Below are 14,523 nucleotides of genomic sequence, written 5' to 3'. Positions count from 1 at the left end.
TATGACGTTTGCAGCAGCATGGACTATCAGCTCGGAGACCGTGGCTGCGGTTACCCTTGATGCTGCATCACAGACAGGAACGCCTGCGATTGTGTACTCAACGACGAACCTGGGTGCAGGAATGGCAAAACGTCATTTTGTCGGATGAATCCAGGTGCTGTTTACAGCATCGTGATGGTCGCATCCGTGTTTCGCGACATCGCGGTGAACGCAAACTGGAAGCGCGTATTCGTCATGGCCATACCGGCGTATCACTTGGCGTGATGGTATGGGGTGCTATTGGTTACACGTCTCGGTCGCCTCTTGTTCGCATTGACGGCACTTTGAACCGTGGACGTTACATTTCAGATGTGTTACGACCCGTGGCTCTACCCTTCATTCGATCCCTGCGAAACCCTACACTTCAGCAGGATAATGCACGACCGCATGTTGCAGGTGCTGTACTGGCCTTTCTGGATACAGAAAATGTTCGACCGCTGCCCTGGCCAGCACATTCTCCAGATCTCTCACCAACTGAAAACGTCTGGTCAATGGTGACCGAGCAACTGGCTCGTCACAATACGCCAGTCACTACTCTTGATGAACTGTGGGATCGAGTTGAAGCTGCATGGGCCTGTAGACGCCATCCAAGCACTGTTTGACTCAATGCTCAGGCGTATCAAGGCCGTTATTACGACCAGAAGGGTGGTTGTCCTGGGTACTGATTTCTCAGGATCTATGCACCCAAATTGCGCGAAAATGTAATCACATGTCAGTTCTAGTATAATATATTTGTCCAATGAATACCCGTTTATCATCTGCATTTCTTCTTGGTGTAGAAATTTTAATGGCCAGTAGTGTATGCTGACTGAAATTTTTCGCTGTCCCAGAGTAAACTACTTCATAAATGCGGCTTTCTTCTGCATCGTATGACGAGTTGTATTGCATATAGCATCGTATATTGCATCGTCTCACTGCGAACAGCACTGAACGACAATGGAAATGACTGATAGTGGTATAGTGTACTCTCCGCCACGCACCATACAGAGACTTGCATGTGGATCTATGTTGATGAACAGTGAGGCGACAAAAGTCATGGTATAGAATACACCCACATATACGGACAGCGGTAGTATTGCGTACACAAAGCCTAAAAGGGCAGTGGATTGATGGAGCTATCATTTGTACTCAGGTTATTCATGCGAAAATGTTTCTGAAGTAATTATGGCCACACGTTGGGAATGCAGAATGGCAGTTCTACACACATTGAACAATCCATTTCCGAAAGCCACACTGTCAAGAGTGTGTCGAGAATACCACATCTCAGCCATTACCTCTCACCACGGACAATACAGTGGCCGACGGCCTTCACTTAACGACCGAGAGCAGCGAAGAGTTGTCAGTGCTAACAGACAAGCAACACTGTGTGAAATAACCGCCGAAAGCAACGTGGTATATGCGAAGAACGTATCCGTTAGGACAGAGTGGTGAAATCTGGCGTTAATGGGCTATGGGAGCAGATGCTAACAGCCAAGTGTCACCTGGAACCCCTGTCCTGGGTTCATGACCCTATCGGTTGGACCCTCGACGTCCGGAAAATCGTGGGCCGCTCAGATGAGTAACAATTACACTTGGTAAGAGCTGACAGTTGGGTTCGAGTGCGGCACAGACCCCTCGATGACATAGACCTAAGTTGTTCAAAATGGTTCAAATGGGTCTGAGCACTATGGGACTTAACATCTGTGGTCATCAGTCCCCTAGAACTTAGAACTACGTAAACCTAACTAACCTAAGGACATCACACACATCCATGCCCGAGGCAGGATTCGAACCTGTGACCTTAGCAGTCGCGCAGTACCTAAGTTGTCAACAAGGCACTGTGGAAGCTGGTGATGGCTCCATAATGATGTAGGGTGTGTTTACATGAAAAGGACTGGTCCTCTGGTACCACTAAAGTGATAATTGACTGGAAATGGTTGTGTTCGGCTACTTGGACACAATTTGCAGTCATTCGTGGCTTCATGTTTCTTACGATGAAATTTTTATGAATAGCAATGTGCTGTGTCACCAGACCACAATTGTTCAGGACTGGTTTGGAGAACATTCTGGACAAGAAACTTCCTGGCAGATTAAAACTGTGTGCCGGACCGAGACTCGAACTCGGGACCTTTGTCTTTTGTGGGCAAGTGCTCTACCAACTGAGCTACCCAAGCACGACTCACGTCCCGGCCTCTCAGCTTTACTTCTGCCAGTACCTCGTCTCCTACCTTCCAAACTTCACAGAAGCTCTTCTGCGAACCTTTCAGAAGTAGCACTCCTGGAAGAAGGAATATTGCGGAAACATGGCTTAGCCACAGCCTGGGGGATGTTTCCAGAATGAGATTTTCACTCTGCAACGGAGTGTGCGCTGATATGAAACTTCCTGGCATATTAAAACTGTGTGCCGGACCGAGACTCGAGAATGATTTGGCCACCCAGATTGCCTGACATGAGTTGCATCGACGATATATAGGACATAACCTAGATGTCAGTTTGTGCACAAAATCCTGCACCAGCAACACTTTCACTATTATGACGGCTATAGAGGCAGTATCGCTCAATATTTCTGCAGGGAGCTTCCTACGAGATGTTTAGTCCATACGATGTCGAGTTGCCGCACTATACCGGACAACATCTACATCTACACTCCTGGAAATGGAAAAAAGAACACATTGACACCGGTGTGTCAGACCCACCATACTTGCTCCGGACACTGCGAGAGGGCTGTACAAGCAATGATCACACGCACGGCACAGCGGACACACCAGGAACCGCGGTGTTGGCCGTCGAATGGCGCTAGCTGCGCAGCATTTGTGCACCGCCGCCGTCAGTGTTAGCCAGTTTGCCGTGGCATACGGAGCTCCATCGCAGTCTTTAACACTGGTAGCATGCCGCGACAGCGTGGACGTGAACCGTATGTGCAGTTGACGGACTTTGAGCGAGGGCGTATAGTGGGCATGCGGGAGGCCGGGTGGACGTACCGCCGAATTGCTCAACACGTGGGGCGTGAGGTCTCCACAGTACATCGATGTTGTCGCCAGTGGTCGGCGGAAGGTGCACGTGCCCGTCGACCTGGGACCGGACCGCAGCGACGCACGGATGCACGCCAAGACCATAGGATCCTACGCAGTGCCGTAGGGGACCGCACCGCCACTTCCCAGCAAATTAGGGACACTGTTGCTCCTGGGGTATCGGCGAGGACCATTCGCAACCGTCTCCATGAAGCTGGGCTACGGTCCCGCACACCGTTAGGCCGTCTTCCGCTCACGCCCCAACATCGTGCAGCCCGCCTCCAGTGGTGTCGCGACAGGCGTGAATGGAGGGACGAATGGAGACGTGTCGTCTTCAGCGATGAGAGTCGCTTCTGCCTTGGTGCCAATGATGGTCGTATGCGTGTTTGGCGCCGTGCAGGTGAGCGCCGCAATCAGGACTGCATACGACCGAGGCACACAGGGCCAACACCCGGCATCATGGTGTGGGGAGCGATCTCCTACACTGGCCGTACACCACTGGTGATCGTCGAGGGGACACTGAATAGTGCACGGTACATCCAAACCGTCATCGAACCCATCGTTCTACCATTCCTAGACCGGCAAGGGAACTTGCTGTTCCAACAGGACAATGCACGTCCGCATGTATCCCGTGCCACCCAACGTGCTCTAGAAGGTGTAAGTCAACTACCCTGGCCAGCAAGATCTCCGGATCTATCCCCCATTGAGCATGTTTGGGACTGGATGAAGCGTCGTCTCACGCGGTCTGCACGTCCAGCACGAACGCTGGTCCAACTGAGGCGCCAGGTGGAAATGACATGGCAAGCCGTTCCACAGGACTACATCCAGCATCTCTACGATCGTCTCCATGGGAGAATAGCAGCCTGCATTGCTGCGAAAGGTGGATATACACTGTACTAGTGCCGACATTGTGCATGCTCTGTTGCCTGTGTCTATGTGCCTGTGGTTCTGTCAGTGTGATCATGTGATGTATCTGACCCCAGGAATGTGTCAATAAAGTTTCCCCTTCCTGGGACAATGAATTCACGGTGTTCTTATTTCAATTTCCAGGAGTGTACATGATTACTCTGCAATTCACATTTAAGTGCTTGGCAGAGGGTTCATCGAACCACAATCATACTATCTCTCTACAATTCCACTCCCGAACAGCGCGCGGGAAAAACGAACACCGAAACCTTTCTGTTCGAGCTCTGATTTATTTTATTTCGATGATCATTCCTACCTATGTAGGCGGGGCTCAAAAAATATTTTCGCATTCGGAAGAGAAATTTCGTAAATAGATCTCGTCGTGACGAAAAACGTCTTTGCTTTAATGATTCCCATCCCAATTCGCGTATCATATCTGCCACACTCTCTCCCCTATTACGTGATAATACAAAACGAGCTGCCCTTTTTTTGCACCCTTTCGATGTCCTCCGTCAATCCCACCTGGTAAGGATCCCACACCGCGCAGCACTATTCTAACAGAGGACGAACGAGTGTAGTGTTAGCTGTCTCTTTAGTGGACTGGTTGCATCTTCTAAGTGTACTGCCAATGAAACGCAACCTTTAGCTCGCCCTCCCCACAATATTCTCTATGTGGTCTTTCCAACTTAAGTCGTTCGTAATTTTAACACCCATGTACTTAGTTGAATTGACAGCCTTGAGAATTGTACTATTTATCGAGTAATCGAATTCCAACGGATTTCTTTTGGAACTCATGTGGATCACCTCACACTTTTCGTTATTTAGCGTCAACTGCCACCTGCCACACCATACAGCAATCTTTTCTAAATCGCATTGCAACTGATACTGGTCTTCTGATGACCTTACTAGACGGTAAATTACAGCATCATCTGCGAACAACCTAAGAGAACTGCTCAGATTGTCAGCCAGGTCATTTATATAGATCAGGAACAGCAGAGGTCCCAGGACGCTTCCCTGGGGAACACCTGATATCACTTCAGTTTTACTCGATGATTTGCCGTCTATTACTGCGAACTGCGACCTTCCTGACAGGAAATCACGAATCCAGTCGCACAACCGAGACGATACAAAATGGGTTCCACGCGAAATTAGGATGTATCTAATGACTTTTGTCACCTCAGTGTTACTACACTGATGAACACAGGCTTGACAAAATAAGGAATGGACTCCATAAATAAGACATGGCAAGCGATTTAAATGAAGAAAGAAATGAGGGTAGCAGGAAGAGAGCAATGAAGGAAAGAGCAAAATTTGTGAGTGCTAATAGAAATAGATTAAGGGACTAAATGAAGGCAGTAAAATACGGAATAGTGGTTGAGGCTGCTATGGAGAGAGAATTGGATAGAAGCAGAAGGAGAGGAAGGGTGGGAGAAGTTAGGGAAAGGGAAAAAAGGGAAAAGCAACATGAGAGGAAATTAAGGAAGGAAAGGTGAGGAAGAAGAGTGGTACAGTTAAAGAGGTGAGGAAGGTGGACGTGAGAAAACGGAGGTAGTGGAATACCAAAACACTGAAGGGAGGGAGGGGGAGAGAGAAGAGAGAAGCTTCAACACACCTGTTTGGAGCAACACAGACTTTTGGGGGTGAGCAATCAGGCTTGCAGACTGGTTCACATTCTCCATTGAAGGCTGAGCGATATCCATGGCAGCAGCCTGCCTCTCTCATCGGGACTATCTGTGAACAGAAAACAGCGTTCCACACAAACTTTCGTGTATACCCTGAAAGTACCCACGATACGTCTTTTTCTTTTCACCTGACTCTACTGGCAGATACAGCTACAGAAACAAAGCAGAAGCGAGTGCTGCTTAATTAAATCACGCAAAGGAATTCAATAAAATGAGGTCAGTTATGGGGCCTCGACTACTGTATCCTGAATAAGTCTCAACTAAATTTCCATTACTCCTACCTATGGACATGGAATTCGTTAACTCTCTCAGCGTCAAGTCTGTACATTCTACAGGCCAGCGTATTTTTCTGATTAAAAACCGCTTTGCGTTGTTCGCGCACCCCTGACTATCAATACATGTTGTTTGTACTATTAGAAGATAGACAGGAAAAGTTATCACTGGGGTAGGTAGTATTACTATTAAAGAGAATGAGACCATCTTAACCAGCAGTACACAAGTAGCTAAAGTATTTAAGAACTGTACAAGCATCATTATCAACCCACTAAAAGAAACTCCAATACAAAATGATACAAATAATGTCTTTGAAAAAGTTATTGATTGGTTTCCTGCGATTGCACTTGCTCTGAACTCCGAAAAAACACAGTGCATCCAATTTTCTACTGCAACGAGTGCACTTCCTGTAGGTGAAAAAATTGCTGAGAGTAGTTCAAAAGAAAAAGCCAAGCAGTATATGGAAGAGTCACTTTTGAGAAATCCCTGCCAAATTAATTTTCATCTAACAACCTCATATGAAATAAGGAAAATCATTAACTCTTTGAAAAACAAATGTTCTGTTGGAGATGACATCTCTAACAAGATATTAAAACAATATAGAACAGTTACAGCTGATGTTCTGAGTCACATCTGTAATGCATCGCTAACTCAAGGTATTTTCCCAGACAGGTTAAAATATGCCATTGTTAAGCCTCTCTACAAAAAAGGGGACACCACAGATGTCAAACAGTGTCAGTTTAGTTTCTTATTTCAGATAAGAAGGGAGGTCATTCACATATATCAGAAATAGATGGGGACCCATGATCGAACCCTGTGGAACACCTCATGTAATTTCACCCCAATTAGATGAACAAGGAAACTTTCCTAAATCACTTAAACCATATAAAGAAACTTTTGGCTTCCTGTTCTGTAAGTATGACCTAAACCACTCACATGCTGTTCCATTTATATCGTAGAATTGTGATTTCTGTTGCATAATGTCACAGTTCACACAATCAGATGCTTTGGATAAGTCACAGAAAATTCCTATTGGTAAAATTTTACTATTTAAAGACTCTATTATGTGAGCGGTGAAATTGTATATTGCTGTTTCAGTAGAACAGCGTTCCTGAAATCCAGACTGTGATTTACTAAGTACGTCATTACTGTTGAGACAGCTAACCACTCTCGAGTACATTACTTTCTCGACGATTTTTGAAAATACTGTAAGCAAAGATACTGGCAAGGAGAACACAAAATGAAGACTACCCCTTGCCAAAGGGGCGTTCCTGGTCAATAGAATTCTTCTAGTATCAAACAAAGAGAAAATCTGAGAAAGTGCGTTTCGAGCACGGCACCGTATGACAGTGAAACACGGAGTTGGAAAAACTGGAACAGAAGAAATTCGAAGCGTGGTATTACAGAAAAATGTCGAAAATTAGGTGGACTGGTAAGATAAGGGATGAAAGCTTCTCCATATAATCGGCAAGGAAAGGGAAACATGGAAAACACTGACGAGCAGACGGGGCAGGATGGCTGGACATCTGTTTCCTCGGTTTTTTGGAAAATACTCGTTTGCGTACCCCATGTATCATAATGAAAAATGCTCAGATTTCAATTACCTATCAGTCCTGTCACTTTTGAAACGATCGAGCGTTGTCCGTTAAGTGTGCCTTTCTCAATAAACGAGATTTTAAGCCGAAATATCTTAGGCTGCACACATGCGAACTGTCAGGAATCGTTTGTCCGTCTTCTGAGGTCTTCCCCTTATAAATGGTGAGTTACCCCAGAAAATCATTCCATAAGACATTATTGGATGGAAATACGTAAAATATGACAGAACGTTGACTCGTTTGCTTCCAAGACGAGCAATTGTATGGAGAGCAAAACTGTTCGAGAAGCTCAGTAATATGCTTCTTCCAGTTCAAATTTTCATCAGTATGCACAGCCAAAAACCTGCTTACCGACTCCTGTTCATGCGCTACATAAACTGCTGGTATGACACCACTTGGTGTACCGAACTGAATACAGTGTGTTTTCTCAAAATTAAGGGAGAGACAACTTTCAATGTGAAAAATAGCATTAACAGTTGATTAATTTCTCATGGTTGGGATTCACAGTCATATAATATTTCTTAAAGGACATCATAGTCGCCTTGACTGTATAAAATATTTATTATTACGACTGCAATTTCTGCCTTATGGCAATTTTCAAATAGCACTGCAAAAGTTACCTAAACACAAAAAATACGAAAGTGAAGCACAGGGTGTATATACATAATCAAGCAAACATTTCATTAAGATAGTAGCGCACTTATAAAAATTGGCGAGAAATGCTCATTACTTACATTCTGTCAGAATATAAGACTATCTGACATGAGTACATGTCGTCGTGAAAATGCAGCCTTTTGACTGTGAGAGTCTCACAAGATCCGATGATTACGACACTTATTAGCACCCTGACATTTTGTATAGACAAGCGTGTAAATGGGGATCCTCTCCCTAAAAAAAAAAAAATAAACACGTGGATACTTCAAAATTATATTAGTAACTGTGTAATGTCATATCCGCTACCACTTGCAATGTATCTATTCTCTTATTTTATATATTTTAAGATCGCCAATTTTTATGTGATTTTTCTGACCAGTTTTGTCTTAAATCATAATTAACAAATTTTATCAGCAATCCTGATGTATTTTACTGTAAAGAAAAGTATATTGACTATAACGAGGGAAGAAAAGCATACTACAATGTGTTTTATTTTTGTATATTTTATAAATGACATGCAGCCTCGACATTTCATTGTATCCGGAGAAGTGATTCAACAGTGATTCATAGAACTGTACAGTCATTTTAGACACTTATCGAAAACATTTTAAGCAATTTCGATCGAATAGTATACATATTTACTTAGTCCTGTTTGCTATAATAGAGCCTGGTTGAAGGATGCATCCTGTATTTGTACGGAGGCATTGTGATGTTTTGTCCCAATCTGTGGTGCAGCACTGTGAATTGGGTTGCTGGCCAGCGTCTTAAGCCATTCATATTCGTAAAATGTATACGAATACAAAAAATTATATATCAGAGCTCTGTCTTCATCTCATTTAGGTCAATGTCAGAGCTTATTAACGGATAACACATGTACTATCCTCTGTTATGTTATAAATAAATATTCCCATCCTATCCTACTGCCCCTTACAATCATAGCACTATTTAGAAAACTGTATGACGTCGACAGATGAAAAGACTTTACGATATAAATCTTATAAGTTGTATCCTTGGTGAGCACTATCTTTGCTACGTGCATAGGCAGTATCTTTGGTAAATGTATTTTCGCGCCAACGGACTTAGCTCCACATGTTGTCAGTGCACCTGAGCTTGTATGTGTGATAGGTTATTAGAACGATGGCAACATGGACTGATCAGTACATATTTAACAACATATTACGATGTAATAAGTGTCGTTCTCTTCAGATCTTGTGGGACTCTCACAGTCAAAAGGCTGCATTTTGACGACGACATGTACTCAGACAGAATGTGAGTAATGTATATTTCTCACCAATTTTTATAATTGCGCTACTATCTTAATGAGTAGACAACATTCCATTAGCACTACTGACAGCCTTGGAAGAGCCAGTCCTGACAAAATTCTACCATCTGGTGAGCAAGATGTATGAGACAGGTGAAATTCCATCAGACTTCAAGAAGAATATAAGAATTCCAATCCCAAAGAAAGCAGGTGTTGACAATGTGAAAATTACCGAACTATCAGATTAATAAGTCAGAGCTGCAAAATACTAACGCCAATTCTTTACAGACGAATGGAAAAACTGGTAGAAGCCGACCTCGGGGAAGATCAGTTTAGATTCCGTAGAAATATTGGAACACGTGAGGCAATACTGACCCTACGACTTATCTTAGAAGAAAGATTAAGGAAAGGTAAACCTACGTTTCTAGCATTTGTAGACTTAGAGAAAGCTTTTGACAATGTTGACTGGAATACTCTCTTTCAAACTCGGCAGGGGTAAAATACAGCGAGCGAAAGGCTATTTACAATTTGTACAGAAACCAGATGGCAGTTATAAGAGTCGAGGGACATGAAAGGGAATCAGTGGTTGGGAAGGGAGTGAGACAGGGTTGTAGCCTCTCCCCGAAGCTATTCAATCTCTATATTGAGCAAGCAGTAAAGGAAACAAAAAAAGTTCAGAGTAGGTATTAAAATCCATGGAAAAGAAATAAAAACTCTGAGGTTCGCCGATGACATTGTAATTCTGTCAGAGACAGCAAAGGACTTGGAAGAGCAGTTGAACGGAATGGACAGTGTCTTGAAAGGAGGGTATAAGATGAACATCAACAAAAGCAAAACGAGGATAATAGAAAGTAGTCGAATTAAGTCGGGTGATGGTGCGGGAATTAGATTAGGAAATGGGACACTTAAAGTAGTAAAGGAGTTTTGCTATTTGGGGAGCAAAATAACTGATGATGGTCGAAGTAGAGAGGACATAAAATGTGTACTGGCAATGGCAAGGAAAGCGTTTCTGAAGAAGAGAAATTTGTTAACATCGAGTATTGATTTAAGTATCAGGAAGTCGTTTCTGAAAGTATTTTTATGGAGTGTAGCCACGTATGAAAGTGAAACATGGACGATAAATATTTCGGACAAGAAGAGAAAAGAAGCTTTAGAAATGTGGTGCTACAGAAGAATGCTGAGGATTAGATGGGTAGATCACATAACTAATGAGGAGGTATTGAACAGAATTGGGGAGAAGAGGAGTTTGTGGCACAATTTGACTAGAAGAAGGGATCGGTTGGTAGGACATGTTCTGAGGCATCAAGGGATTACCAGTTTAGTACTGGAGGGCAGCATGGATGGTAAAAATTGTAGAGGGAGACCAAGAGATGAATACACTAAGCAGATTCAGAAGGATGTAGGCTGCAGCAGGTACTGGGAGATGAAGAGGCTTGCACAGGATAGAGTAGCATGGAGAGCTGCATCAAACCAGTCTCAGGACTAAAGAGTACAAGAACAACATCTTAATGAAATCTTTGTTTAATTATGTATATACACCCTGTGCTTCAGTTTTGTATTTTTTGTGTTCAGGTAACTTTTGCAATGTTACTTGAAAATGGCCATAAGGCCGAAATTGCAATCGTAATAATAAATATTTTATGCAGTCAAGGCGACTATGATGTCTTTTAATAAAAAAAGCATTAATAGTGTCTTTGGTTTACTTCTCTCCAATATGTTCTATTACACCACTGGTATGGTCTGGAAAAATTATCCGTGTATTGTACCACAATGGGCCCGAAACTGAACCTTGCGGGAATATCTTCATGATTTACCCGTCACCAAAATTTTCTGTCTTTTTCAAAGTTGTTTGAATTATTTAGCATAGCGTTTTGCCTTTTATTTGTAAGTATTATTCAAACCAGTTCAGTTTAAAGGCATTAATTCCTAAAACTTAAGTTTTTTCAAGAATGTAACACGATCTGTGCAGTCAAACTCCATGTGAAAACCAGAAAAAACACGAACTGGCGGTATTTTATTATTTAAGGCTTGTAATATCTGGTGAGCGACTGCATAACTACCATTCTCAGTCGCGCTTCAGCTCTGAAAGCCCATATCGATGATGTTTCGTTCAATGTTCCGCACGCTCACACTTGTTGATGGCTCAACATCGAAATCTGCAAGAATTTGCGGAAGGGTTGCATTTCTCTTACGTTGAACGATTCTCTTCAGTCGTCGTTGGTCTGTTTCTTGGAGGATCTTTTTCCGGCCGCCGTGATGTCGCAGATTTGATGTTTTACCTGATTCCTGATATTCACGGTACACTCGTGAAATGATCGTATGGGAAGGTCCCCACTTCATCGCTACCTCAGAGATGCTGTGTCCCATCGCTCGTGCTCTGACTGTAACACCACGTTCAAACTCGCTTAAATCTTGATAACCTGCCACTGAAGCAGCAGTAACGGATCTAACAACTGCGCCAGACACTTGTTGTCTTGTATGGGCGTTGCCGGCCGCAGTGCCATAGTCCGCCTCTTTACATATCTCTGTAATAGAACACGCATGCCTGTACCAGTTACTTTGGCGCTTCAGTGTATATTATTCTTGTTACCTCACTTACGAGTAAAGGGAGAGTAATACTTTTTTTACAATGCCGACGTTAAAGCCATATGTTTTGCCTTAGTAATGTATTTATTTTCTTGTTATTTGTTTCGGTTTGATAGTTTGATCTGTGATCCATTAATGCTGACATGGCATTCGATGGAGAAAAGCCGCCAGCCAGTTCGGCCAAGGTGGTCTCCTAAACTGCATTGACCTTGAAGCTTAAATATTTTATACCGCCAAGAGATCGTACACCTTAGTAATTGACACAAATTTCAATTTACCACTTCTAAGAAGAAGGTGTCTTATCAGAAAGATAGACAGGCAGGCGGATAAAAACTAAAAGCAATTCTTGTGTGACATATTTAGAAATTAACATTTATCGGATTTTTCCTTTACTTGTGCCGTGTAACCTTGCTTCTTGCCAGATTTCATGATTCTAACTCAACGTAAAGTGGCCTGTAAGTTTTGATGAGTGAGTCTGCGAGCATCGAAATACTTAACATACGGGGTAAAAGGGCATACCTTTTGACTGCATTGACTTAACAGCTTAAATTATTTACATCTCCAAGGGGCTGTAGATCTTAGTATGTGACAAATCTGAACTCAATATTTCTGCCATCTCGTAGAAAATGAGCTCTTAACAGTCGGACATATCGACAGACTTGCAAGAATAGTGCTGTAAGTCAACCGTTTTTGCCGACTGAGGTAAAAAAGAAAATCTTCACGAAAATAAAAATTCTGGCTTCAGCAACGAACTACACAACACGTAAGAAGTGAAGGACTTAGATTAATGGCAAGAGATTTAATTCGTCATATGTCTTTCGGATTACAATAGTCTTCTAAATAGTCGTTGTAAACAGGCAGTGGTGAGGTCACATTGGAAGCCTTCTCATGAAGCAAATTACATGCTGTGAATATCTGTGGCTGTATAAGTTGTAGATCGATTTGCAGTAAATGTATAGTAGTTTCTATCAATTACAAGTTCGGAATAAACGACCCTAATAAGAAAACAATAAATCACTAAAGTTATGAATGTCATACCCTGGTTACTACTGTGTAGGATGTTCAGATATATAATAAAAGAAACATAAATAAACTATTAGTATGAACCTGATAGATGTAGACGGCCATTACAAAGTAATCCAGATATGTTTGTGGGGTAGAGCGATCGTGTTTCACCGACACAAATCTTCTGAAAAGAGAACAGCTATGCAGTAAGAGGTGGCTTACCTTGGTCACAGTTTGCTTGTAATACTCCGTTTTCCAACCCCAACTCCTTGATTTCACTTCGGTGACTACTTTCTTGTAGCTGCAAACCAACAACAAACTTTCAGAAAAAGAGGCATCTATGTTGCTTTCAAACATTCAAACTCTCAAATAGCTTTATTATGGCAAACTTATAATGGACAGCTTAAATTGAGTTAAAAATTCATAAAAATATTGTAAAATTAATCTTTGAAAACAAAAGAAATATCAATTTTACGGTCTGCTTTCAAGTCTACACTAGCAAGAAGTAAATGAAGGGGCAAGGATAACTATTTGTTAATCATTTACTTAGCATATCACAGTTTGGGCTCCAGAAGGGTTGCTCGAATGAGAATGTTATTTATACATTCATCCATCGGAGAGTACAAGCCTTAAATAGTAATATATCGCCAGTTGGTATTTTTATGAGCTTTCCAAGGCGTTTGATTGTGTAGATCATGCTATTTTCTCAGACAAACTCAAATTTGTTGGCAATGATGGCTTTAGACACAGCTGATTTGAATCATAATAAACAGAACGTAAAAGTTTGCGCTGCATAATTCAAACAATGTCGGAAAACTAGAAAATTTTAGTGACTAGGGGAGTCTCACAGGGTTCAATCTTGGGTCCACTCCTATTCCTTATATATGTGACTGGCCTTTCACTTAATTCAACAAGCGCAATGGGTACTTTTAGCAGATGATACTAGTGCTATAATCAATCCCATTACAGAGAAAGAAACAGAAGAGTTGGTAAATGATATTTTCCAAAGAATTATTAAATGGTTCCCTGAAAATGTACTCTCCCTAAATTTTGGAAAAACGCACTACATTCAGTTCTGTACAACGAACATGTCATACCAACAAATTATGTAACACGTGATCAGAAGTCGGTAAATGGGTCAGAATGCTCCAAACTTTTTTTAACTGTAAGATGCATATTACAGAGATGCTCAAACAATTTTCACGTAATTCTTGATCTTGGAAACAAACGTGTCAACCTCCTGACATATTTTGTATATTTCCATCCAATACCTCTTATGGAATAATTTTCTGCTGTAACTCATCACTTATTGATAGCACACAAGCGAACACTAAGAACAATATGAGATGTTCACCCATCGCCATCATGTAGATATCACTTCAAGGAGTCAGCCATTTTAACTACGCCTTCACAGTACATATATTCGCTAGTGAAATTCGTCATAAATAATCCATCACAATTTGAGACAAACAATGATGTACATGCCTACAATACTAGAGGAAAAAATGATCTTTATTACCCATTGTTACCGC

At 42.2% G+C, this 14,523-nt stretch overlaps 1 protein-coding gene across 1 annotated transcript in view; it reads right to left on the bottom strand.

Moving 5' to 3' along the window:
- Positions 1-14,523, bottom strand: part of LOC126428258 (platelet endothelial aggregation receptor 1-like) — a 165,159-nt gene that overhangs the window by 134,633 nt on the left and 16,003 nt on the right. The window contains exons 2-3 of the mRNA XM_050090170.1: positions 13,214-13,292; positions 5,548-5,666 (exon numbers count right to left, since the gene is read on the bottom strand). Coding sequence (XP_049946127.1) covers positions 5,548-5,666; positions 13,214-13,292 — 198 coding nt within the window. The remainder of the gene's footprint in view (positions 1-5,547; positions 5,667-13,213; positions 13,293-14,523) is intronic.

This window comes from Schistocerca serialis, chromosome 12 (genome assembly GCF_023864345.2).
Source record: "Schistocerca serialis cubense isolate TAMUIC-IGC-003099 chromosome 12, iqSchSeri2.2, whole genome shotgun sequence".
Taxonomy (NCBI): domain Eukaryota; kingdom Metazoa; phylum Arthropoda; class Insecta; order Orthoptera; family Acrididae; genus Schistocerca; species Schistocerca serialis.
Note: the sequence above shows the minus strand (reverse complement) of the source record. Positions and strands in the feature narration are given on the sequence as shown.